Source organism: Thunnus albacares, chromosome 8 (assembly GCF_914725855.1).
Source record: "Thunnus albacares chromosome 8, fThuAlb1.1, whole genome shotgun sequence".
NCBI lineage: Eukaryota > Metazoa > Chordata > Actinopteri > Scombriformes > Scombridae > Thunnus > Thunnus albacares.
In genome coordinates, this window is record NC_058113.1 from 9,090,603 (window position 1) to 9,116,662 (window position 26,060).

The window sequence follows — 26,060 nt, forward strand, 5'->3', positions numbered from 1 at the left end:
TTGTCAACTTTTGTCACAGTTTAAAGGGGCTTTTATTCTAGTGTGTTAGCTTGAAAACAAACTTAAGTGCAGCTGTGGCTGATGGGATCACATTAGTATTACAAGTATACAGTAATGAACCAAAGTATCAGAAAAAAATAAAAATTTAACCTGATGATGGCGCTATATGAAAAGTCAGGTGATCACTATAGTTACAATTCATCTCAAGGGGGAAATGAATATCTGTACAAAATGTCAAGGCAATCCATACAATAGCACAAAAACATTAATGTGAATCTCATTAGAGCTGCAACAATTAGTCAGTTAATTGATTCGTTGTCAACTATTAAATTAATCACCAACTATTTTGATAATCAATTAATTGTTTGGAATCATTCTTTAAGAAAAAAGTGTCCAAATTCTCTCATTCCAGCTTCTCAAATGTGAATATTTTCCATTTTCTTCAGTTTTCTATGACAGTAAATTGTATATCTTTGGGTTGTGGACTGATGGTCGGGACAAAACAAGACATTTGAGGATTTCATCTTGGGCTTTGGGAAACAGTGATTGACATGTTTCACCATTTTCTGACAATTTATAGACCAAACAACTAAGCGTGAATTAATCGAGACAATAATCAACAGATTAATCAATAATAAAAAATAGGCTTGTTAGTTGCAGCCCTAAACCTCATGCTGGCACTAGAGGAAAAGTTGGGATCACCAAAGTCAGTAGGATTCATCGTCTGGGAACCATGAATGTCTGTACAAAATTTTTGCCAATCCATCCAGTAGATATGGACTTGCATGGCTAAAAATAAAGAAGACTAAATACAAAATACCAAATAAGGACTTAAATATATTTTGTCAACAAAATTGACATGTTCAAGAATGACACTCTTGATCCTGATTGTTGATATATTCATGTTTCTCCATGCTGTCATTGCCAGAAAATAAACATGGAAATATGCCAGTCTTTTTATCCCTGGGTGTGATGATACAATTTCACACACAGGCTGAGAGCTAACCCTTCTTGCTTAGATAAGGAGGAGTGAGTATGTAATCTTCACATATTATGGTGTTTACCGTCTTCTCCTGGTGTTAACTCATTCTCTTTTTTGTCTTACAGTCTCTGTCAGCAGCATGGGCCAGCATCTAGGAAAGAGGGAGTTACCCACAGACAGCAAGGTAAGAGTCCATTTGGGTTGTTCCACTTTTATATAAAGGCATAACAGTATCTTCAAAGTGTGAGTTTGTGTAAGTATTTTGTTGAATGTGACCTGAGAATGAAGCATGTGTTGGAGAATTTCTTTCAACCTTATCAATGTAAAAATAGTCCTTTATCACTCAGACTTTGGATCCTGTTGTAGACAAGCTGTCAGGCTCCTTCAGTCAGACTGATTTATTACCTTCACTGAGCTTCAGTCAAACTGTTACTGTATGCGCATCTCAAATCTCTTTTTTATTCAGCGCTTAAACAGTGCAGAATAAAATAGTCCGACCTTATGTAACACAGAGATGAAAAATACCAAATTCATCAGAGATGGTGTATTTCATCTCTAAGAGTATGCACAGAATGTTTTTTATGTTCACAAGTGATTTGATTTATTTCTCAGCCGCCTCCGTGTTCTTGGTTACAAGCACTTACTCTCACCTCAAGCACTTGGATCACAAATCACGGTTTAGTGGTAATCACACTGCCATAGGCATCACTTTACACTCATTTCTCAAATGTATTGAGAAGCAGTAATCTATGAATAATGCATTTGTTGTGCAGAGTAGAGAAGTGAAGAGGTGGGGATGACTTTGCAAATGTTGGATTGATGGCTTTGCCTTCAAGCTGTTGTTTTTAGGTTAATATTGATCCATTATTTTGACGTAAAGGTTAAATTACTGGAGCACATCATGTACACTGCAAATTAAAAAAAAACTTCCTGCACTCTTTTTCAAAGATTGGTTAATTCAGTATTCTACATCTCAGTCTTTTGCACAGTGTAGCAAATGAAGACTTTGGACATGCAGGACTGAGAGCAAATTTGGGGTTGCCAGCTTTTTTCTAGTGTTTCTGCATTGATCAATTGCAAAAAATTTTGAGATAATATTTTGTGCACTTTATTTGAAACAATTGATTTGCTACAACCGTCAGCATCCCACTCTTAATTAAGTTGTGTTGCCATGGCAATATCTAATGCATGATGAGTTTCCATGGCTCTTCTGTGTTGCCCTATAATAACCCCTTGAAGCCTTGCTGCAACAGTGCTCCATGAGAGAGCCCATTTGAACCTGAGAGAGTAAATAGATGATTGTGTGCATCAAGGCTGACACTAAACCCTCTCTATGTCCACGTCTCATTTAACCATTAGCTTTGGCCCAGCTATCACCAGGACTCTGTTCAGCTACAGTAGCTTCCACCCTCAAAGTTCTACAGCATCAAAAAACTGTCACGCTACCCAAATTCCATCTAGAAACAGTTTTTCTATGAGAAGTGCAGAAATGGTAGGTTGTGAGTTTTAAATTCATGGTTATATTTCTGCAGACTTGCATCTTGTATTATTGTTGAGTGAGATCTTAATGCTTAAAACAGTAAACTGGATTAAAGTGTGTAACAGGGAGCCATTATGCTGGCTGATGGGTTATGCTTGCTGCAGTTACAGGACTTTGTTTAGTCAGCAGGTGGGCAGATCCGTAGGGATGGATACCCTTCAATGATTATTGCACTTGATAGAATCAGGATGGATCAGTGAGTTTAGACACTGAGGTGGGAAAATAAATCCTTTAAAAGAAAGTATGATTACATATGACATAAGTCTTAAGGTCTAGTGCAAATTAAGGGAGTCTCTTCTTCTGTAGCCCTCATAACAAACCGAGTCATCAAGCACCTCGCAGTAGGCATTTTAATTTGGCTGGGAAGCAAGGTGCTCTGCTGTCCTCCAGGTTTAGTACTTGACAGAAATGATTTGCCTCTAATAGTCCTGTAATTAAATAGAGCAAACGTGTTTGAGAGATTTTTTTGGCTCATCTTTCAGCTCTGCAAGTGCATACATTAAAGGCCAAGACACTGGTCCTGTATGCCAGGTGTGAGAGGATCAGACTTAAACTGGGACAGTAATGTAATTTAATGACATCATGTAATTAACCCCAGCCTTGCTTAAGTCCTTTTGTCACAGCTTTTCAAAATTACAGCAGATATAATGAGTTTGGGCCATTACAGGTGAAGCTGCGATCAGATTTGAAGAGATTGTGAGCTTGGTTATAGTAGACCTAACCCATACTGTGAGCAAGGAGAGGGGGAAAGAAAAAATAAAAGAAAATATGGGGGATAAAAGCACTCGCCAATGTCAGCAACTGAGGCTGTGGGCCTGTACAGTCTAGTTTATAGTATGTATAGCTACCTGGCTGATGCATGTAATGGGTGGAGTGATTGTATGGGAGAAAAGATTGGATTAGATTGGATTGGACTGGATACGATTGGGTTGGATTGGACAGTCTTTATTGTCCTCAAGGGGCAATTTGGTTTACAAACAGTAATCAACACAACCAGTACGCTTCATAAAATAAATAAAAAGACATCTGTTTACTTTGGCCCTCCTAGGGAGTCAAAATTCTGCATGAAGAGGGTGTTGAGGGTCCACCAGGAAGGCCTTTGCCCTCCAAATAGTGCTAACTTGATAAATATGGCCAAGATCACTCAATCTTTCCCAGCCTATTTGTGTTAACTATACTGAGGTTGCAAAACCAACAAATCATTGCAAAAGTTAAATTGACTCAATAAAAGATGAAAAAAACATTTTCAAAGGCAATCTGTCAATGTTACAACCTCTCAAATTTCTTAAGAAGAACAGTCTCTGATTGGCCTTTTTGCAGATGGAGTCAGTAAGGGCATCGAAAGTCATTTTGTCATCCAGGATTGTGCCCAAGTACCTATATTGTCTCACTGTCTCCACAGCTATGCCATTGATAAAAGTAGGTACCGTGACAGGAGGGTTTCGGCGAAAGTTGACAAGCATCTCTTTTGTCTTAGAGACATTGACTTGCAAGTATGAGTCATCACACCATTTGATGAAATTGTCGAAGGCTGGACCATGGCCCACCTCATGGTCCTGCAGGAGGCTGACAATCATCAAATCATCAGCAAACTTGATTATGAACCTGGACTCAAACATACTCTGGCAGTCATTGGTGTAGAGCAGAAATAACAAGGGCGACAAAACACACCCCTGGGGTAATCCTGTAGAACACATCAGTGTCATTAACACAGGCTCTCTGTGACCTCACTGTCAAGAAGTCGACCAGCCAACATGAAGTGCCAAAGTCAATGCCAGATATTTCAGAAAGCCTGCGAGCTAGAATATATGGCTGCAAGCAGTTGAAAGCTGACAAGAAATCAGCCAGGCATAAGTGTACTTGCGTCTTCTTGCCTTCCAGGTGCCCAATAACAAAATCCAGCAATGTTGCTGTGGCATCCTATACCCCCTTCCTTGCTTGATTGATAAATTGGACTGGGTCAATTACGCTGGCCAGTAAGCTCCTCTTCACAATTTGTTTAAGACCTTTCATAACTAATGAGGCGATAATCATTCAACACCTTTGGTGATGGAACCTTGGCCACTGGAACAACAATGGATTCTTTCCATAACATGGGAACTTTATTCTGTGGTAAAGAGAGCTGGAAAATACATATGAAAATGCCACACAAGGAAAAAGCACAGTTTTTAAGCAGCCAGCCGCTGATGCAGTCAGGTTGTGTGTTCCAAGAGTTCTCCAGATGTCCATGTCATCAATCTGAATCTGACTGCAACTCTAAATTCGGCCAGGTCATTGCTAAAATCATGGGAATCAAATCGCAAGTAAAACTGGTTTAACTCCTCTGCCAGGATAGAGTCAGACTTATGAGGCTTAAACACCCCTTTTTTCTTGTCCTGAATACCCACCATAGATTTGATTCCCCTCCAGGCAGAGCAAGAATTGCCATTCTGAAGTTCATTGTCTCTCTTGTCTTTAAACCATATTTTGGCCAGCTTTATTTCCTTTTTCACCAACTTTTGAGCATCTCTTTGTTGGTGAATGTCACCCTGGTGGAAAGCTAGTTTTTTCTGATTGAAAGTATTCTTGAGGGAATTACTGACCCAGGGCTTATTATTTGGGTACAATGTAATTGTCCTCCTGGGAATAATCATTTGCTCACAGAAGGTAATGTAGCTTGATACAGTGAAAGTCAGTTTATCTAAGTCAGTACAAGAATCTTTAAAAACATCCCAGTTGATACTGTGAAAACAGCCATTCAGTACATGAATCAGTTCATTCAAAGGGGAGTCCAAACCAGTGGGGAGGCTGATGGCTCAGCCCGCAGATGATTTGTTTCCTTTGCCTGCAAAGCACACTCTTGAGAGAGAAGAGCAGGAGAAAGAAAAGTGGATTAATTTGTCAAGTGCAAAGCTGCCAAGAGAGGCATCATGGCAGTGTGTTGCACTAAAACAGCAGAATTTATTTAGCTTGATTATTATGTTGCATATCTGTCAGTCTATCATTTGTTTTCCCCCTTCCTTTTGGCTTGATTATGGTGACATCAAAGTCAATTTAAAGGTCTGGCAAAATAGCCAGTTGTCATAGTGACAGTCAAACAGGAACAGAGCGTGACAGAATAAGGCAGGTTGTGTTTAGGTGCTGTTGTCTGAGTCGTGATCCCTCTCCCAATCCCTTATCATTACAAGAAGGGTGAAATGTACCCATACCTCCTTTGTAAAACCTGAACAGTGGCTCTGACAAAATGTTTGTCTTTCAGCTGTCTGAAATGTTCACATTGCTGACATTTCAGAGCTTTAAATCCCACTTAGAATTACAGTATAATAACGCTGGCCCTGCTACTCAGTGCTTTGGATAGTTTAGTAGAAACAGAGGCACAACGTTTGCTCAGATGTTCCTAAATGCTAATATTTCTATGCTGGTTAGTGCACACCATAATATTTTTGGAACAACTAAAATCCCTAAAGCACTTTAAATTAGGACCACAGTGCATTCCATTGATAGGAGAGATGACAGGATAACAAGGAAACATAAACCCTGCTTCTCTTTCTCTGGATGCTGTGTATTGCACTGAATTACAGACAGAGGCACGCAGTCACTGCGTGCAAAGCCTATAAATTCTTCAGTAAATAAATGAGCAGTAGACAGTCACTTTCACTGCAGTCCTACAAATATTTTTTCATTGCAGTCATTTTAAATTGCATTTTGTATGATCTTACTCTCTGGACTGACACTAAAGGGAACAAAATGCAGCTTACAAATACATAAAAACTATTTAAAAAACATCTTTTTGCAGTGTACCTTGAATTTCTGGCCTAATTGTGTTTGTGTAGATTACTGGTCAACCATAGACTATGAGACATACCATGTTGAGACATTTCCTGCTCAGCTACAGTGAAATGATTCGATTTTTATACAATCTCAGACATCAGCAGGATGTGGTATCAAGTAGGGATGCAACAATTATAGACTGAGAAAAAATGCAGTTTTAGTAAAAATGAAAGACAGAAATTGAGAACATCTCTTATGCACGTATTATTGATCACTGAAATGCAATTAATTAGATCCCACGGTGTTGGAAGTCTACAAGATCCTAATGTTAAGTTAGTCTTTTGCGCCTAGCATATTTACCTACTATACCTAGCATTTACTCAATGCAAATGGGAGGAAGCAACAGGGTGTAACTGGTTGCACTGAAGCCCTTGAGGGGATTACATGCTATTTTGGTGAGTGGTACTTTATAAACGGTGCAGTGCTCCTTTTGCACTGAAAGCCCAACTCTTTGCTCACAGCTGCTTTGTTGATTGTGACACTTTTATGTTTAATTCCCTACCAACTCAGTGCTTCATTAATGGTCATTTCATTATAGCCATACCACCCGGGGTGCGCGCGATCTCATCTGATCTCAGAAGCTAAGCAGGGTTGGGCCCAAGGCCATTTGACATAGCAGCCAAACCATGTAATTACAACGTCACGTGACGCTATTGGGCCCAAAAAGACTTTTTTCCATAAACTTACATTGTGAAAGAGATGTCCGTAAATCAGCAGATACATTTTTTTGAGCATCACAACCCTCGCAAAATGACTTGTCTCACTATCAGAATTTGATTCATTTGGTCCAATCAAATTTCAAAAGCCTAAAAGAGCCACACGATTGAATTGTTTTATCCCCATTCAAGTTAGCGGGAGGGCTAAACCAGAAGTAGCCGGCAAAAGCCACTAGTGCGCTTGCTCTATGGGCCCAATGATCCCGGAAGATCCTGGTAATTTTATACACAAAAGTCGAACTTTTTTGGCTTCATGCGCCACTGAGCAACTTTCATAGGAAGGAACGGGGCCCCGCCTCTGACGCTATATCCAGTTCTCTTTATACATCCATGGTTGAGCCTGGTTTGTACTTGGATGGGAGACTGCCTGCGAGTACCAGGTGCTGTAAGTTTGGGGGCGGCTGTGGTTCAGGAAGTAGAGCGAGTCGTCCACTAATCAGAAGATCTGTGGTTCGATCCCCAGCTCCTCCAGTCCGCATGTTAAAATGTCCTTGGGAAAGACACTGAACATGTCTGCTTAAGCTACTGTAGCCCCCCTGAAACACAAATCAGGGGAGTAGCTCTCATGACAACATGTGTAACTTTGTGTACCTGAACTTGTTGCAGCATGGCATTTTAAGCTGGTACACCAGGTTCTGCCTGCAGTCTGCTGGTTGCGCCTGTGGACATTTTTTTTTTTAACACAACTGTCTAGTTTTGTTTAATCTTCCTCGTAGTACAACCACTGTTCATAGAAAAATAACATACTATATTGTCCCTTTTTTTAAAGTGAGAACAGAAACATTTGGTGTAGCTGAGCCTTTATGGTTACAAAACCGTGACGTTTTAAATGCGGTTAATAGTGAAATTGGTTAATCGCTGCATCACCAGTATCAAGGCCTTGAATTCATAATGCATATTATTTTTCTAGACTTGCCATTTTCTACTGATACTGAGCAATCAGAGATAAATCCATTGCAGCAAAGACGGCAACACAAATTTCTCCACTGAGAGTAACCCCAATAGACCAGAATGCAGTGCAGCCAAATACTTATTGCATTTTCAGTAAAGGGCCTACAGTAGCTTTCAACTAGACTTGAAAAACAACTCAAAATTGCAACCATCACATCATTAGTTAAGGTTCAGTTCATTTAGGGGAAATACAAGAAAATCACTAACTGAAGGAGAATTAGACAAGGTGCATTAAGCAAAGGTGGGTTCCAATAAATTAATACACTTGTTTCTAAATACTATGCATTGCTACTGTTTGCATTATACTGGACTGCATTAATAAGTAATTGATGGTATCTGAGAATGACGTTTTCCTTCACTTAAGTGTGTTCACCTTACTGCCTCCTAGTAAGAAGAATGTAGATGAATATGTTTTTGATTAAATGAGCACCAGCCTCCCAGGTCACATTTATGTCATGGTGGTCTGTTTTCCTTTTTGCCAGGAAAAAAATAAATTTTGATGCTCTTTGGGGAAATGCATTTGGGAAAAAGTACCACTACACTTAGATCACATGTAAATGAGCTGAAGCACTAGAATTATCAGAACACCAACGACTACAAAGAAAATCAATTAAATACTGAACACTGTCACAGACATGGTTGCACCAGATAGAATTAAAAGTAACACGTTAGACTTACCTGATTAAATCCTGCAGAAAAAGGGCTTTAGATTATAAATGTGAAGGAGTTAGTGCATGCTGTACAGAGGATCTATGGGTGGTTGTACAGCTCAGAATCAAACATGTTGAAGAGATTAGGTTACAGTGTTACCTCACAATTAGATGTTTCTTTGTCAGTCCTCCTTTCATTTGCTACTTTGTATCTGAATTTGATAGTCTTGTTACTGAAACTGCTGAATTAAAGACTGAAGTCTCCAGATGAGGGAGCTTGAGGCTCAGCTAGAGGACCACCAGCCTTCAGAAACTATCTAAAGTCGTACTCAATTAGAGTGCTGCATTGTGATCAGCTCAGCAGGTTTGTTCCTGTCACTCCTGTTCCTCTGTGTGAGATCTGACCAGAGAAAAAGTCACATCTGAATCATAACTACACTCTTCCCATCCCAAGTCTTTCTTGATTTGTACTCTGTTTGATTTTAGCCAGAATACCACTGCTAGGCTGTTTTAACTATGAAAGTGAAACTTGAATATACTGTCAGTTGCTGGAACAGTTACATTTCAGTGACGTTTTAGAGCTCAAGTTACACTTCAGGTTATTGACCATGCATATACTCATGCTTGGATTGGAAAAAATGTGGAACTAAGCCATAAATCTGCCAACCTCTCATTCTGTATGTGGTATTCTGTCTCACTGTTTTGCCTGTTATTTGAGTTATATATTACAGAACATTTCAAAAGACTTGAACTACTTGCACTGCTCAGTTCCTGGATGTTATCTTACTGCCCTATGGCAGTTTGGCCTTTATTGGGTAAATTGACTTCCTTACAGCTCTAATAACTGATGAATGTTAGAGATATTTGATTGTCCTTTTGATTTTTGATGAACATTATCACAGTATAAAACTTGCATATTGAAGGTAGAGCTACAGAGACTCCACTGTGTCTATTGCTTTTTAAATCTTAGTGAAAAGGTGAGATGAGGTGTGCATGCTCCACTTGTCTTCCATATCTAAAGAGTGGACAGGACGAAACACTGAAGGACACAGCTATCACCCAGCCGCGGATAGAAAGAGGAGCTTAGATTCCTTTGAAAGTCTCAAATCAACCAAGCCCTGAAAGGTGGTCAAGTCACTGCTCTCTTCTCCTGTCTCACTACTCCAAAATAAGGAGTACTTAGATATATTGTAGATATATTGAACCCCGTCCAGTACTCTACAATTGAATGGGGATCACTGGGCTTAGTGGAACTGAAGCAACAGCCATCATGGCTAAGTGTGATAGTCTAAGACACCCATCAAACAAATAAGTATTCTCACAAAAAAGGTACTCACAAACATAGATTTAAGGGCAGAGAATAGCAAGTGTGTTCCTTATTGAGCTGCTTTCATGATCTGCTTTACATGCCCTAGGGTAAGGTGATGCTTCACTGTCTCTGTCGCCAACCTCTATGGAAGCTCAACAAGAGCTATATTTAATAAGCGACCAGTGGCGAGTAGGTGTGAAGTCACACTGACAGCTGCTGCCCAAGGTCGACATTGAGATGCTGCTCTAGTCTACTTGGAGAAATTGGCCAGATATTTTTTTTTCTTTTTCATTTCCTCCTACCACGCCACATGTTAATAATCAGAACCAGATACAGTAGAGGAGAATGGTAATCATTTTAGTAGCAACAAGCTAATGGTAGTATAAGTGTATGTGCCCTGCAGTTAGAGTTAAAAACTGGGTGTTTGAGGAAAAAATTCCCTTTTAGTGCCTAAAATATAAATACTAAATTAAATGAAGAAGCAGAACAGTGTTCATATTTTTACTATTTCACTTATGTCAAGCTACAAATTTTTTGTTTTCTAAAATTCAAAAAGGGCTAAAAGCCCATTATGTGCAAGTATAATCATATGAGTGGCCTCAGCATCCAGAGAAATCAGTGCAGCAAACACCAGTGTCTCATTTCCTGGAATCTAGATTTGTTGTTTTGCATTGCTAATTATCTACACTTACAAAAAGTGCAAGGCTGAAGAGAGAGATAAGACAGCTGTGACTATGCATGTGGGTGTATGTGGACAAAATCCAACTAAGGCTGAATTCTGAATGCTTTAATGATGGAAAAGAAATGTTGATGCCAGACTGTAGGAATGCTGTGATAAGGTTTATCAATGCACAAAAATCCATGTGCAATTTGTCTTTTCTTTCTTATTCTCTGTCTCTGTCTATTGCTTTCATGTTGCTCCCACAATAACATTGGTGGAGGGACTTCACCAATGTTAGCCTGATCAGCCTTTGAGCGTCCAGCTGTTTTGCCATTGTGTTCATTATCTCAGATGCCACAGCTCAGGGCCTGCACTGACCAAACTTCTAAGAATCTTACATGTAAGAATGCTCTAAGGAGACAAATTAGGAGTAAAGAAAGTTGTTAACTAAAAGTTAAGAACAACACACATTTATCAAGCATCTTACGTTCATACCTACAGCTAAGTTTGATAGTAACCTTTATGAGCAGCTCTCAAGTGATCACATAATTAGTAGGCTAAAACTACCCTATTCTGAATAATACATAGTGCGTCAGATAACGTATTATTCAACATTGACCAATGTATTTTATAGTCATTCTAAAAAATGTCTGAGAACGTCCATGTTTGTCTTTGTACTGCTGTCATCTAGAATCTCCTCTTAACCAACATAAGAAACCTTTGGAGAGCTCTTACATATTTTCTTTCTTCTTATACTTTACTCTTCTAGTTTGAATCAGTTGAATGTACTATATTGGCATGAGACCAGTATTGCCAAATACATCCACTGTATACAACTACATACAATCTGACATCCACAATCTATTATTGAATCTGAATCTCATTTGTTTACATAGTTGAAAGGACAAAGAACATTTCAAAAGCATGGCACTCGTTGACCTTTATGTGATTTGCATTGGTAAATGCTTGCCCACCACACTTGTACACCTCCTCTCAGTTGACAGGACTGTGACACAGGTGCAATTCTCTGTATTCTCATTTAATGGTGAGCAGTGTGCCCACAGATTTTGAATGCTTGTGTTGATTCCCCATGCTGGCAAATCCACTCGGTAGTGAACCTGGAGATGTAAGTTGTACATTGTCATTGGGGAGGAGGAGGAGGAAATTCATAAGAGGATTTATTCAAGATGCAGGTATATTGTGCCTTTGGAACCAATTTCTAAAAAGAAACAAGTAACCTCACTTGTGATGAATGGCTAAAGAAATAAACAAGACACAGGGACTTGTTAGAAATGACATGGGAGATGAGTTTGTCTGACCCAGTGACGCAGGAGGGTATAACAGTTCAGCATGCATAATGCTTAAGGTATGACTTCCTGTGTTCAAACAGCCTGAATCAAACAAGAGCTGACAGGCAGTTTCAGCTGAATCAATACTTAAAAGGTCTGATAAGACAGGTGTACCTTGTTTTTATTATAACACCTAATGATGTAATATACACCCTGTTTCCTCCATGTTAGCTTGGGTCAGCCACTGTCACATCACATTGTGGTTTTGTCCAAACTTTCAAGCGAATGTGACACACCAAATATCGATAAACTGCAACTGTTTTAGTTCTATGTTTAATCATTTTTTATGAATGACACCATGGACTTGCTGTGGGTGTTGACGTCCTGCTTTCCCTCCACTGTCTACCCAACAGTACTGACAACAGCCAAAGACTGTCTGACTGCTTTAAATTCATTACCAAAGTCTCTCTCTCTTTCATACTGTTCAATGCTGAAATGGGTTAGGACAAGTAAGTTTAGTTTTGAGGATGGACAATTTACCATAAATGATAAATAAATGAATCCAAGAACATTTTTTCTAGTCTAATATTGGCAACATTATAACATTAATTAAAATATATTTTATAATTTTGCATATCTATCCTGAATAAATATTTACAATATGACAAATGAACAAGTGAAAGTTAAATAAAACAAATAAAGTCCTTGTCTAACCACATAAGAAAGATTTTGTGTAAAAATCCTGATAAATACAGCTGATGAAACATATAGATTTTAGAACTGGGATCAAAATGGGCAAATCTCAATGTGTACAGTATGTCATTCAAAAATTGTTCTTCTTTTGAATGTTAAATGAATGGGTCTGAGTGTAATTCTGCTGTAATTATAAAGCTAAAAGCCTAAATAGGAGTAACTATCTCTTTCTCTCCCACACTGTCTCTCTCTCTCTATCTGTTGTTCTGTCTTTGCTCTGTTGCCATGGCACCTCAGCACCTCACCTCTTCAATCTGTTTTTGTGTTCCTATTAAAGGCTTCGTCGCCTGAACCTGAAGCAGAGCAGAGAACAGCAACAGCAGCAGAACCTGAATCACAAGATGAAGTGTTTGGTAAGAGGTTAAACCACGTCTTTGAATTTGCATTCATGTTCATATTAACATTTGGAATTCTAAACACCCTCTGTTGATAGGGCTTTACTATACAAAATATCTGGCACACAAAAGGTATTTTTAAATGTTAGATATAGTATGTTTTTTATATTTTAAGTTTATAAAGGTTGGTAATGAATACTGAACAGACTGCTGCCCTCAGAAACTCTACCATCATCAGCAGAATGTAAAAATACATTGCAAAATGTCCCAAGTGTGATTGCCATTTCCTTATTTATCAGCATCAGGGGTGCTTTAACATTACTATAGGCCCTGGGGCTACAGATGTTTTGGACTGTGGACTCACACTGTGCAGGAGCATATGTTGTGTGCAAACTGTGTGGAGGTTGCACTTCCTGTAGCCACCAGTTTAACCAGTATTAAATATAGGCTATTTGACTTACAGATATTCCATAGTGTTTTTACACTGGCCATCTAATCTTGTCAACAGCTACCACAACATTTGATTCTTAAGTATCAAAGCCATGGATGTATACCTCAATAATCAAAGCAGGTTAGTAGTTGGTCCACATTTTCTACTAACAGTAATGTCAGATACTTCAACACACTCAAACTAACTTTAAGAAAGGTGAATGCTTCTTGCTGCCGACACAGTTTCATTAGTAAGACAAAAGTAAGACAAAAGACTTAGTAAGACAAAAATAATCTGACAAATATTTATTTAACTTGTAATGAAAGTAAAATTAATAAGGAATTTTCAAGAACACCTACATGTTCTCTTGGTGTTTTCAACAGCTGCCGTCACTATGAGCAACCACGTCACATTCAGCTGAAAGTCGCCAGTTAACATGGTCAGTTCAACTACTGATGTGTTCATCTCATTGCGCATAAACTCCCAAAATTGAATCACTTTTGCCACAAAGTCCTCCTTCAAGTCCATGTGATATTTTCGTTGTCCTTTTCAATGTCTTGACTTTGACAATGAAAACTTTTGCTGCTGCTTGATACTGCACCTCCATGTTCAAACCGATGTAATGACATAAATCATGTTTAGTGTTAAAGCACATTGATAGGATTCACTCCTCATCCACCCCCACATCACAGGTAGCTTACTCTCCTACATTGTGTTTACTGTGTGTGTGTGTGTTTGTTTTGTGTTTTTAAGCTCATGTCTCATGAGGCCCCTGGAGGCCTGAGGCCCGGGGCTTAAGCCCCGATAAGCCTGTGCATTAAGGCACCACTGATCAGCATGCAGTTCCTCCAGGTAAAGCCTTTGAGGCTTTTAGGATGTAAACATCCACTTGCTAATCAGCAAATATATGCTCAATGCAGACGGCAATGGTGCACAGTGCATCTATTATATCCAACTTGAAATATAGTACACTAACTTAACAACTGTTAATTCATGTATCATTCAGTGAAATATAGATTTTGTGGTAGTTTCTCAGGCAGTTCTTGCTGAGGCCTTAGTCATAAAGCACAGTGTAAAGCACTGAAATGTGGACCCTGAAATGACAGCCTTAAGTCCACATGAACATGGTAGTTCCTTTAACTCGGCTATCTTAATTCAATATCTAATTTTTTGGCAACAATTAAAGGCTTCTGCTTCACAACACAGGCTCAAAAGCTGCTAATCCTGCAGAGTGATATAGTTTGGAGTAAGCAGTCTGGCTGATGAAAAGTTAACAGTTAGCTAGGATGAATGTACCTTAATGGTTTGTGGAAGGTAACCATTGCTCATAATGAGAAAATGTCAGAAGTCAGTGTTCCATACACCCGAAAATGTATTTTCTCATACTGTTGCTCTTAGAGAAGTTTTCCCTCAAATAGGGCCTTTGTAATACTGCAACTCAGCAGATGATGGCAGACTTTGTTGCACAACAAAGAAGACATCCATTGGTTGGCACTAAGTTGATCTCAATGGTTTTACAAATTAGGATGGAGATTGTCCTTAAGCCAGGGAACAATTGCAATTGCAAGTTCAAATTTGCTGAACTTTTTTAATGAGGCAACAGCTCTGATTTAATTCTAATCAAAGGCAAATCAGATTGGATTGGATACTGCTGGGATATATAATAGATTATGTATAAAATCATACAACACAAAAGCTCAATCAAGAACTTAAATTACAATTTTACAGAGACCTTGTAAAACCAACATCCCCAATGTCTTCTTTTTTTCGTTACCATGAATGAAACCATTAGCGCCTCTGAGGCCTCCTGTTGGCTCTTGTCAGTTCTGATGATAGGAGCTGAGTGAAGATGCAGCCTAAGGCACCTCCCAGGGTGAAGGAAATTATTTTTTTTCCACATACAATATGTGCTGTGGCCAAACTTCCGGAGCCAAACATCAACTGCAGACTTATCAGTGTTGGCTTCTCGTAGCTGCCTGTTCGGACTTGATGGTGTGCCAAAAAAGGAATCACACCAAGTAATGAGGAGAGGTATAAATTTGGGAGAGAAAAGTTGGTTATTCATTCTGCCAGAGAATAAAAGTGTCCCTACTTTGACCACATTTGTCTTAAAAGAGCACCAAACATTCAATAGATAGAGAATGGAAAGACAAGTGCAGCCTGCTTTCTCCCAATTGTGTCAGCCTCAATTGTTTTCAGGGTGACCTGAAGTGAAATGCAAGAGAGGGGAAGAATTTGGCCACATTTACCAACTAAAGCAGTTACAGCGCAAGAGATAGGGCTTTATAGTTGTGTGTGTGCTTAACAACTAACATGAGTTGTTAATAGCTGATTCCAGAGCATTCAGAAACTGCAGATAGCCAATATCGTTTCCCAATATTCAGTGTCTTTAAGATTGACTGTATTCAAGTTTAAAACATTTAAAACATTACACTGTTTTTTAAACATTTCTTCCTCTTAAGGTAAAATATCCCCTAAACCATTGCAGTCAGATTAATTTCTTAATTGAAACCCATGATGACAAATATTTTATAGATTCATAGTTCTACCACTACTACTGCTGCTATGTCTGCTGCCACTAATATTACTATTACTACCACTACTGCTACCACAGTAGGTCTAAATGATAAATCATTTTCAAACCAAAATTGCAATTCAAAGCAGTGCAATTTTTACACTGCAGAAGCCACAATTTATTTAGGCCATAACTCACATCTTTAACAAGATTTTAGCTGAAGCTAAATGAGATGAAATAATTATTGGCAACTGCTGATATTGATGGCAATGATGAACTGTTGCTGACAAATTAACTCAGCTGTAGCGAATTAGCTAACATTAATTTTGTGAGTTCGCCAAACTACAAAATGGAACTCTTGGCTGTCTGGATAATATCTGAATGCCACTGTTTGTAATATTTATGCCTGCCTAAAAGAGATTTTAATGTTTGAAAAGGTAGAGAGTGGATTTTGTCTTTACATTGTTGAAAAAGACCAACCATTCTGTTGGTCTTTTTCTAAAAACATTTTAGCGAATTGCATCCCGTCATTTTCAGATGGGTATTAGCAGCAAGCTTTGTTGGTAGTTGGTAGTAGAATGACCAACACTGATATGTAATGAGTCTGAGCAATAGTGTTAGTTGGAACCTTCTAATTAAACTTTTAAGCACATCTTATCATTGCATTACCTAATCATATCACCTGTAGCATTAAGCTAACTTTAGTTTTAGCAGCTAGCTAAGGTGCAGAGCTGTCAACACTACTTTTGAGGGTCGTCAGTCAGATATCAAAACTTTGACATTGGTCAAGTGAAAGTTAGCAGTTTTTCTTAACATGTATACATTGTATTGGTGGATAGAAGTGGATGTTATCAACTAATATAACCACTTTTAAATATGATATCTGAAAATAATTGAGTAGCTAATGTCACATGTACCACTTAAGTAATCTTACTATATGTGAGCTAAATTGGTCGATTTCTCTATAGACAATTAGCCAAGTTCAATTTGAAGGTGTAGCAAAAATATACTGCACACAACAAGCCATTGTATCATTTTCTCTGATTATTATAAGTTTGTGATTATGCTTGGTAGCTGTTCAATAATAGGTGTACCACCAATACTGGTCTGGAGTTTAGTTTATAGAAAATAATCAGATTAAATAATCAGAATTTAAATTTCAGTCACAATGTATGGCCAGAAAAATCATAGTTTGATTTTGTCTTTTCCTCAAATTGTTCAGCCTTAACTGTGACATTTACACTGCTATTACTACTAAAATTGCCACTACTACAACTGCTAATAATAATGCTAATAATAATGCTAATAATAATAATAACAATAATAATACTACTACTACTAATAATAATAATAATAATAATAATAAATCTGATATGATTGCGTCATTTGCATCAGTCAGGGTCCTCTAATACAAAGTCAGTAAAGCATTGACTGATGAAATCAGTCAAACTAAATGAGAGAGTTGAGGTTCTAAGTGATTTTCACAGATAGGTCAATATATCTAATATTATGAAAAATCAGTTGATCAGTCTAACTAAAATCATGCTTCCTTGTACAGAGGGAAATTTACAGACACCACACTCTCTTGTTATTCGCACTGATGCTTTATTATCAGCTGGGAAGTTACCTTGCAGAGACTTAGTCAGATTGATCTGTTAGCCACTCGATACACTCTTTCTTCTGCAGCTAATTAATGTCTGTTGTCTTAAACACTTGTCATTGATCAGCATGGAGCAGACTTGGAGGGTCCACCATTGACACAAGTGATACTTCAAAGCAGTCACCCACACAACACACAGTTTCATTACTTTTAGCCTGGGGGGATAATGTAGCATCCAGGCACAGACATGAAACTATCCGACATACAGTAGCTTACTGTGCTAGTAACCAAGCTTATTGCATCAGTGATTTAATGGCTTGACCTTTGAATCACGAGTGATGAAACAGTTATTTTCTTATAGTCTTAGGGTCTTCCTCACACAGGAGCTGCCTGTGTGAGGAAGAGGAATGAGAACATGAATGAATGAGTGTGCAGGTTTAAGTGCAGATCTATTTAGAAAAGTGAGGTAAGCAACAGCCTAAAACATGATCTGACTCCAGTGACTCCATGTCCATTCAAGTTTTCTAAGGCATTTGCTTCAAAGTGAACATTATTGAACTGTGCCTACACCAAGAAGAGCAATAATTAGATTGGTATTTAGATTAATTAATCTGGTAAATGAAGACAGTGCGTTAAAAGGTAAGTAAAAGCTTAGAAGCTGTACTTAAAGAGCCCTTTGGCTTAATTGAAGTTTGTTAGAAGGCTAAGTGGAAATCAAAGCTCTATCGTAGCGTGTGTTCTGTCTGACAGTTATTGGTCAAAAAGCTGCTTTGGAGCACCACAGTATTCATGTGTAGATCTCGCTTTGATGCTTAATGTTTAACTGGTTCTTTGCTCAGTCAGCACTGCTCTCTGATAGTGTGTAAAAATCTCATTTCCTTATCAGTTCGTAACTCATTCTGAGGGAACATTGCTGTTAGGATACATTATAACCTTTCTCTGACCGGTGCACCAAGGCTGAACTAATTTAACACCATTAGGTTGATTCAGGGTGCAGGCAAAAGAAAATAAAAGGAATTTCCACCAAATTGACATGGTGTGAGTGGTTTATGACGGGCACGTTAGTTGTGCTTTATTGGAGCCTGTTTTGGTCTAGTTGTGATCAGCAGGCGTCATGACTCATCCCGGCCTGTCCAGTGTCTGGGGATGTCTCCATGCTGCACTTCCTGTTTGCACTGCTTTTCCACTGAAGGGCAAACACCACCATCAGCTGTGCGGCTGTTAAAAGCCCATTATGGCTCCATTACCTGGCCCAGCCTGCAGCAGGACCCCACTCAGCAAAACAGACCCCCTCTATCTGTCTGTCTGCCTGTTCCGTCCTGACTCTGTCTGGGTCACTGTTTCTTCATCATCCCAGGGTGAACTGAGGAGAAATGAACAGCAGTGGTAGGTAGAAACCCAGGAGGGCCAGAACAAAGTGGGATGGTCTTAGCAGTGGTTGCTTGACCAGACATTTTAGGATGAGGTAGCTTAAAGGGCCATTCTGGTCGTTTTGCATGTTTGACGGTGTGTTAACACAGAAGGCAAAACAAATTTTGCCTTTGCGTCAGTCACACATTGACTGCTGGACTAATTATGCAGCCTCAAACAGCCAGTGCACCAATTGTACAGATGTGAGCTGTAAACTAGCTAGAAATAGACGCACCAACCATATACATGGCAGTGTGTTTGTGTTCAGCTCAGCCTCTGACTGATCTCAGAACTCACCATAAACTCAAGTTTTTTTCTGTTATTTCCCTCCAGTCTCTCTCCTTTTTCGTCTCAAGATATTTTCAACTTGTGCGGACCTCAATTTCAGCTTCACCTCCATTCTCACTGCTTCAGGCAAATTCACGTCTAATCTTAACATACAGGATGAAGTTTTGTTAGCAGTGTCCTTTTTTTCTGACAGAACAGCAAATCAAGTAACAAAACAGCATCAAGTGAAATAGTTAAATAGAAATGTATAGCACAAAACCACTAAAGTCATACAAACAGTGTTTATTAGTGACATACAGTAACACAGGCATACATGTGCAGCCTAAACATATTTCTGTCTGGCTGCTATGCAGTTGACTGAAGATGCTGCTCTCCGACCCCCTCAAAATAACAAAAAAGTTTCTAGATGCTTTTTAAAAATCATAATAATAATAATGATAAAGTTGTCAATTCCAATTTCACACCAAATGCCCAAGAGTGTATAGTTTGCCTAAAGTAGTGCAAAGAATTCATTGCAGCACATAATAAAAATAACTTTTGCTGCAAAACCTGCTTTGTGGATTTTGTGTGAAAGCCCTGTAAAGGTGTCTTAAAAGTCACATAATCCATTAAATCCACGGATGTCAGAGAATGTTTTAGAAAGTATTGGCAGAAATGTAGAGCTTCTCTGAAAAACAGACAATGGGTTAAAACTTGCAAAGTGCACCTATTAAATTCAGTACATTCGATGACAGAGACTCACCATCTTCCAGCTGCAAGTCTGTCAGGTCAATACAAAGAGAAAACAAGGGTGCAAGTGTAAGAGGGCTTTGGCTCTTTCTCTGGAGTACTTGGCTTGAAAAGAATGGTTTTTCTTTGTAATTAGTTTGTTTTTGTCCTTGAGTCTCTAAACCTACACTCATGAAGAGGACTGTAATAAGGTGAATCGATATGAGTTACCTATAAGCTCTTACATTGCAGGTCAATCTGTTCTCATAAAAAAGAGTTGGTTATATAGAAAAAGAACGGAGTACTAGAGGAGCTGTGGCAGAAATGTATTTCTTATATATATATATATATATATATTTTAATAAATCTAAAGCTAGTGCCTTATTTTGTTCTTGTTATTATTGTTAAGATTTGCTATTTGAAATCCTCTCAGTATCAAGTATCGCTTCACCACAAGAAAGAGAAACAACAGCTAGAGACCACATAAACCCTCAGCTGTGTTCAGTCAGCAAGTGACCAGTCCGGAGTGAAGCCTGAGGGTGACTTTTTTAAGCCTCATATTACATTGTCTGCACAAGGAAGCTGCACACTGTGTGTGAGGATCTAATTCTCCCTGCTACCGAACACTTTGTTTGGGAAAGTCTGAATGATGAGCCTGCTAGGAATGTTGATACAGTACCACTCTCTGGCAATACAGCAGCTAGAAATCAACAAATAAAGAAAGAAATACATATGAATAATTCTGAAAGGATTATATGGTTTGTAAAAATTGTTTTTGAATATTTGAAATACAACTAGAGCACCAAAAAGCTTTGGATAATTGTAGTGTTTTATCAGTATTCTGAAACTTTCTTTCACTTTCACACTTAATTTAATTGTCCTCCTAAATTTTAAGAGTCTCAACATTTCAAAACATAATAACATTAATGGAAAACCTGAACAAGCAAGGAGCTGGTAAAGCTATGGACGTAATATGATAAGAAACTCCTCTGAAGATCAGTTTTCATGTCAGATTCATCCCTTCTCAAGGTCACACTTGAGTTTCTATCAAATTGAATGATATTGGAGTAAGCCAGTTATCGCTTACTTCATTCACTATGTGCTTCCCCTTTAATTGCATTTGGGACCTAGCGGCTACTCTCCAAATCTTAAGAGTGGAACAGGCTGCTTCACATTGCACTGATTTGGTCCGAGCCTGGTGGGGTTAGTCAGAGTGCTCTTCTTAAGTTCTGGATGAGACGGAGTAGGAGGACGATCCGAGACTCCCCACCTCTCTTTTTTGCTTGTTAATAACTGTGTAGAGAAGCCTCTGAAATACAGATCAACCTGTAATGAAAACAGAATCTGAACATGCTCTCTGGAAATTTGATTTTCCCCCAATTATGTCTTGTGAATATTTAATATCTTGTTGAGTTCTTAAGGATGAAGAGCTGGATGGAGTTCAGTGCGGCGATGTGTGTGATGTACACAGCTAGGTTTTCATTCACTGACGTACTCTTCTTCTGGTTCACACAGCTCCCTCTGCTCTCTTCTCTAGTGATTGTATTGTACAGATATCTTAACAAGTCTTTCTTACCCTCATAAAACAAAAATAATTAGGCTATTCTTGGAATATGGAATAATATTGTGGAACTGGCTTTAAATAGTTAGTTAGTTTCTTTTATCATTGGCTTTTGGCCTCTGCAGTTGAAAACAAATTGAATGGTTTTAGTTGCAGAATTTAAACATCTCATGTAAAATATGGAAGCTTTCAGACTGGTGGAGTCACTTAATATTGTTAAAATCATGTAGAGAGGTAGTATTTAATGTATTTTCTCTCTATAATCTAACCCCCTTGATTTTGGCCCTCTCTTAGACGCTCAAAATCTATTCAGCCAATTTAGTATCTACACTTAAAGGCAATTATGTGCTTGTTGCATGTGTGTTTTTCTGGTGCGCATCTATGTGCGCGTACTCTACATTCCAACTGTGCTTGTGTCAGCACTGCTGAGTGTGCATGTAACACAGTATTGAGAATACGTGTATTTGTTTCCCTGCTATGCATTTTGTCACTTGTAAAAGTGCAGTGGCTCAGTCATTTGTCTCTGTGGCGGAGGCAGATACGGGTTGGTACGGGCCCTGGCACTGCCAACATGAAGCACCTCCTTCCCTCTCAAAAGCTCTGATTGTTAAAGGGCAGCATCCATCACTGGACCAGTGTTCTTTGGTTTGACACCATTGTTCAGATTCTCCCTTTCTCTCCCCTCTCACCTCACTTTCTCGCCTCTGATCTCTTTCCCTTTCTTTCAGCTTTTTTCTTTCAGTCTCAGATGGATGATCTCCATTCGACGGAAAAAATGCAAAGGCTACAACATGTACAGCATGCACATTTTTCCTTACATTCCCCCCAAAAGCATTTGCGGTTATACAGCACGCTCATCCCCTCCTGCTTGCAGCTTTAATCTTGATTGCATTTCATGTGGATACGCACCATCTCTCTGTGCATTCCGCCTCTGTTTCTTTGTGTGCCATGTTGTAAGAGTTTGCGCATCAATGTGGCCATGAGTTCAGGAGACCACGTCATCTGGCCTCGACCATCTGGCAGGACAATCAGTGAGTGTGTGTGTGTGTGTTAGCAGCTGGGTCTGTGGCTACAAGAGTCCAAGGGGAGGGAATGATGGGTAACCAAGAGTACAAAAGCACTACCCTAGCTACTGCAACCCATATGTCAGACAAGATGAACTGGAGTCCTTTTCCCCCTCAGAGCAAAACAAACTCAATTTAAAGTGGAAGTGCAGCTGTGGAGGAGCGCAGCATGTGTGACGTTTTTATACATTCTATGGTTTATCCATAAACACCCAGATTGTGTCTAGATTCAGCTGAGAGGGATTACAATTGATACGTGGCGCTAGACTGTGCCTCAGATGTATCACAACTGACTGCTTTGCTTCACTGCTGATATTTGATTTTATCTGTGGGGCCACTGTGACAGAAGCTAAACAGATAAAGTTCTACATTCATGCTCACCTAGTCCAGCTGGCAAGGACCTCAGTGGCTCTTTGGTAACTCGCTTTGGGTCCAAATTTTAAAAAGTCTGAGTTGTTTTGCATCAGAAAATCAAGCGATGATGGTGAGCAAATCTTTTGTCTCACTGGTAGTGTGTGTGTGTTGATGGATAGTTGTTAGATAGCTTTTGAACTTCAGGTATGTTACCACCACTCTCTGGACTGAACAGTACTTACAATATCAAGTTTACATCTAACATGGTAACAGTTCGGCAGATACAAACAGATTTGTGAACCTGTTAACGGGGTTTGTACGACATTTTGACCGACCACGTCTCAAGGCACATTTTTTTGCAGTTGTTTGCACTTAAGAAAAGTGACAGAAGAAATATTGTGTAAAGAATAAAAAAAGGACTTGAGAGAGAAGTAGAAAACACTTTCTCAGCTCTGCTCACCTGGCAAGTTGCTGCTTGAAGTGGGTGTGCTTGTCAGTTTGTCAGTTTCAGAAAGTTACTGAAGGGTAGACAAATGTGCATACAACTGCATCAGGATTTTATACAGATATAAAATATTGTAATATAATGAATTGGGCCAATATTTCCTCAGTACTGTTTCATAAAGCTGTCCACTTTTGATCAGATTGCCCAAGATTCATTGCAGCGACAGTGTGAACAGGGCCTGGACTATCCGACCTCAATCCATCATCCACCAGCTAATTATGCTGTCCCATATCAGTGCACGTGCTTTGGTTGCAGTATAAACCTTTTTGTGTCACCTGTTGCTGTGTGAGAATATTGAATTGCTTCTTCAGAGAGGTGTTGACGGCTATAATGGCTTAATACCATTATGATTCACTCAATGTAAGAACAAAAAAAACAATTTTTTTGTGACATTTCCTGTAACATTTGGAAGATGCTGAGGTCTTGGGTGTTTGACAGAGCAGAATGTTTCAGATTGTGTTGGGACTTGAATCTCTCAGGATGATGGTTTTCTTGTGCCATTGGTCACGCTACATTTCTGATGTGCTGCTACGTTATGAACCATCTAGACCTCTCATGTCATCTGGGACAGGTCTGCTTTCTGTCCCCAGAGTCAAAACTAAACATGGAGAAGCAGCATTAAGTTTTTATGCACCACATATCTGGATAAAACTCCCAGAAAACTGCAGGTCTGCTGCAACTCTCGGTTCTTTTAAATCAAGGCTGAAGACTTTTCTGTTTGCCGCTGCCTTTTATTAAATCAAAGAATTATTCTTTTTCTACACTGCACTGTAACTTTAATTCTTGTATTTTATGTCTTACTCTGTTATAGCTTCTTTTATTTTCTATTCTCTCAGCTCTTTAATGACTGTTTTTGATTGAATTGAAGTGTCCTTTTATGGTGTGTTTTTATTGCACTTTATCTCGACGCTTTTAATGTTTTATGTAAAGCACCTTAAATTGCCTTGTTGCTGAAATGTGCTACATAAATAAACTTGCCTTGCTTTGCAAAAGAAATCAAAGTGTAATATCTTAGTTGATGCCTTTAAGACATGCATCCAGCTATCTTATGATTTTAGGACATTAGTCATGTCCACTGCCCTGTTGAAGTGCGTGTATGAATAAATGTGTTTTGGCCTTTCATGTCTCCATGGACAAGAAAACGTCCCTGAGCACTACGCTGATGGCATTAACCCATGTTGAGCTCTATTCTTCTTGTTTGCTGTCCCACTGTCCTACTAGAGACACTCATTCATACCAGCTACCAATGAAAACCTCATCCGCCACAGACACGTCTGTCATGAAAGAGATATAGTACTGTATTAATACACCAGGCTTAACTGGACACATTCAAAATTAAGATTCATGAGTAAGCTTGTAAGAAAATATAATTAATCCCAAATGACAGTATTATGTGCTACTGTGCTTAATCCAGAAGTCCACAATGAAGTCCCAGAAAGTTAAAAGAATATATAAAATAGTGCTGAAATGATTCATTGAATATACAGTCACAGAAAATCAATCAACATTCATTTTGATAATCAATTAGGTGTTTAATGTGTCAAGCAAAAATTTTTATTGTTGTAAATCAAATATCTTTGTATTTTGGAACATTGGTCAGACATTGTAAGCAATTTCAAGAACATTTTTTTGTTATTTAAAGAATCTTGAAAAGTTCTCTATAAATAAAATGTTTTTTCCAACTATTTTACTGACAGCTTAAAGACCAATCAATTAATCTTTTAATTAAAAAATACAATAGGCAGATTAATAAATAATGAAAAGAATCGTTAATTGCAGCCGTGAAACAATAAATAAAGCAGTGGTGTCATTTAGTATTACCGTAGCGACTGGTTAGGCTAACTCACATTCATTTAAAGGTATACTATGCAGGATTTTCTTTAAAAAAAAAAAATATATATATATATATATAAATATATATATTTTCTTATATATATATTTTGCCTGTATTTTCTTATTATTTTGCTGTGTTCAGGATGTTTCTGGGCATCAGCCTTTGGGCAGCGGCTGTGTAGCCCCTAGCCAATAACAGTGCAGGTGTGAGGTCGGGACTCGAAGCGTAGCGACCAGGTTACATCACTGTCTCTGTCTCTCTCCTCTGCTCTGTTCTCTGTCTTTGTGTCATGGATATATAAAGAGCTGCAGCTGTGTGTGTGTCTGCTTGACACACGCCAACAGATAAATCCTGCATACTATACCTTTAACTAGGACTGCAACTAATTATTATTTTCATTATCGATTGATCTGCTGATTATTTTCTGCCAATTAATCATATAGTCTATGAATAGTGAGAAATATTTCCGTTTTAATCCCACAGGTCAGTCACAACACACAGATAAACAACAAAGATATTCAGTTTATTGTCATATGTGACAGAAAAGCAGGAAATCGTCTAATTTGAGAAGCTGGAACCAGACAATTCCTGCTTGAAAAAAGGCCAAAACGATTATTATCAAAATAATTGCCAATTAATTTTCTGTCGATCGATTAATCAACTAATCATTGCAGCTCTAAACTTAACGAACAGTAGCACAGTGACACATAGCCAGGATATTTGTTTAATATGGGAGATAATTAATAACAAGCCAATATCTCTGTACTTAATACTTTCTACTGGCACACACGCCTC

The 26,060-nt window shown here is 38.6% G+C and overlaps 1 protein-coding gene across 1 annotated transcript in view; it reads left to right on the forward strand.

The window, feature by feature from the left end:
• The window catches only part of LOC122987025 (myelin basic protein-like), a 64,537-nt gene that overhangs the window by 13,188 nt on the left and 25,289 nt on the right, over positions 1-26,060 (forward strand). Inside the window, 2 exon segments of the mRNA XM_044358619.1 lie at positions 1,108-1,166; positions 12,939-13,014. Of these exon segments, the coding sequence (XP_044214554.1) occupies positions 1,122-1,166; positions 12,939-13,014 (121 nt within the window). The 5' untranslated portion in view covers positions 1,108-1,121.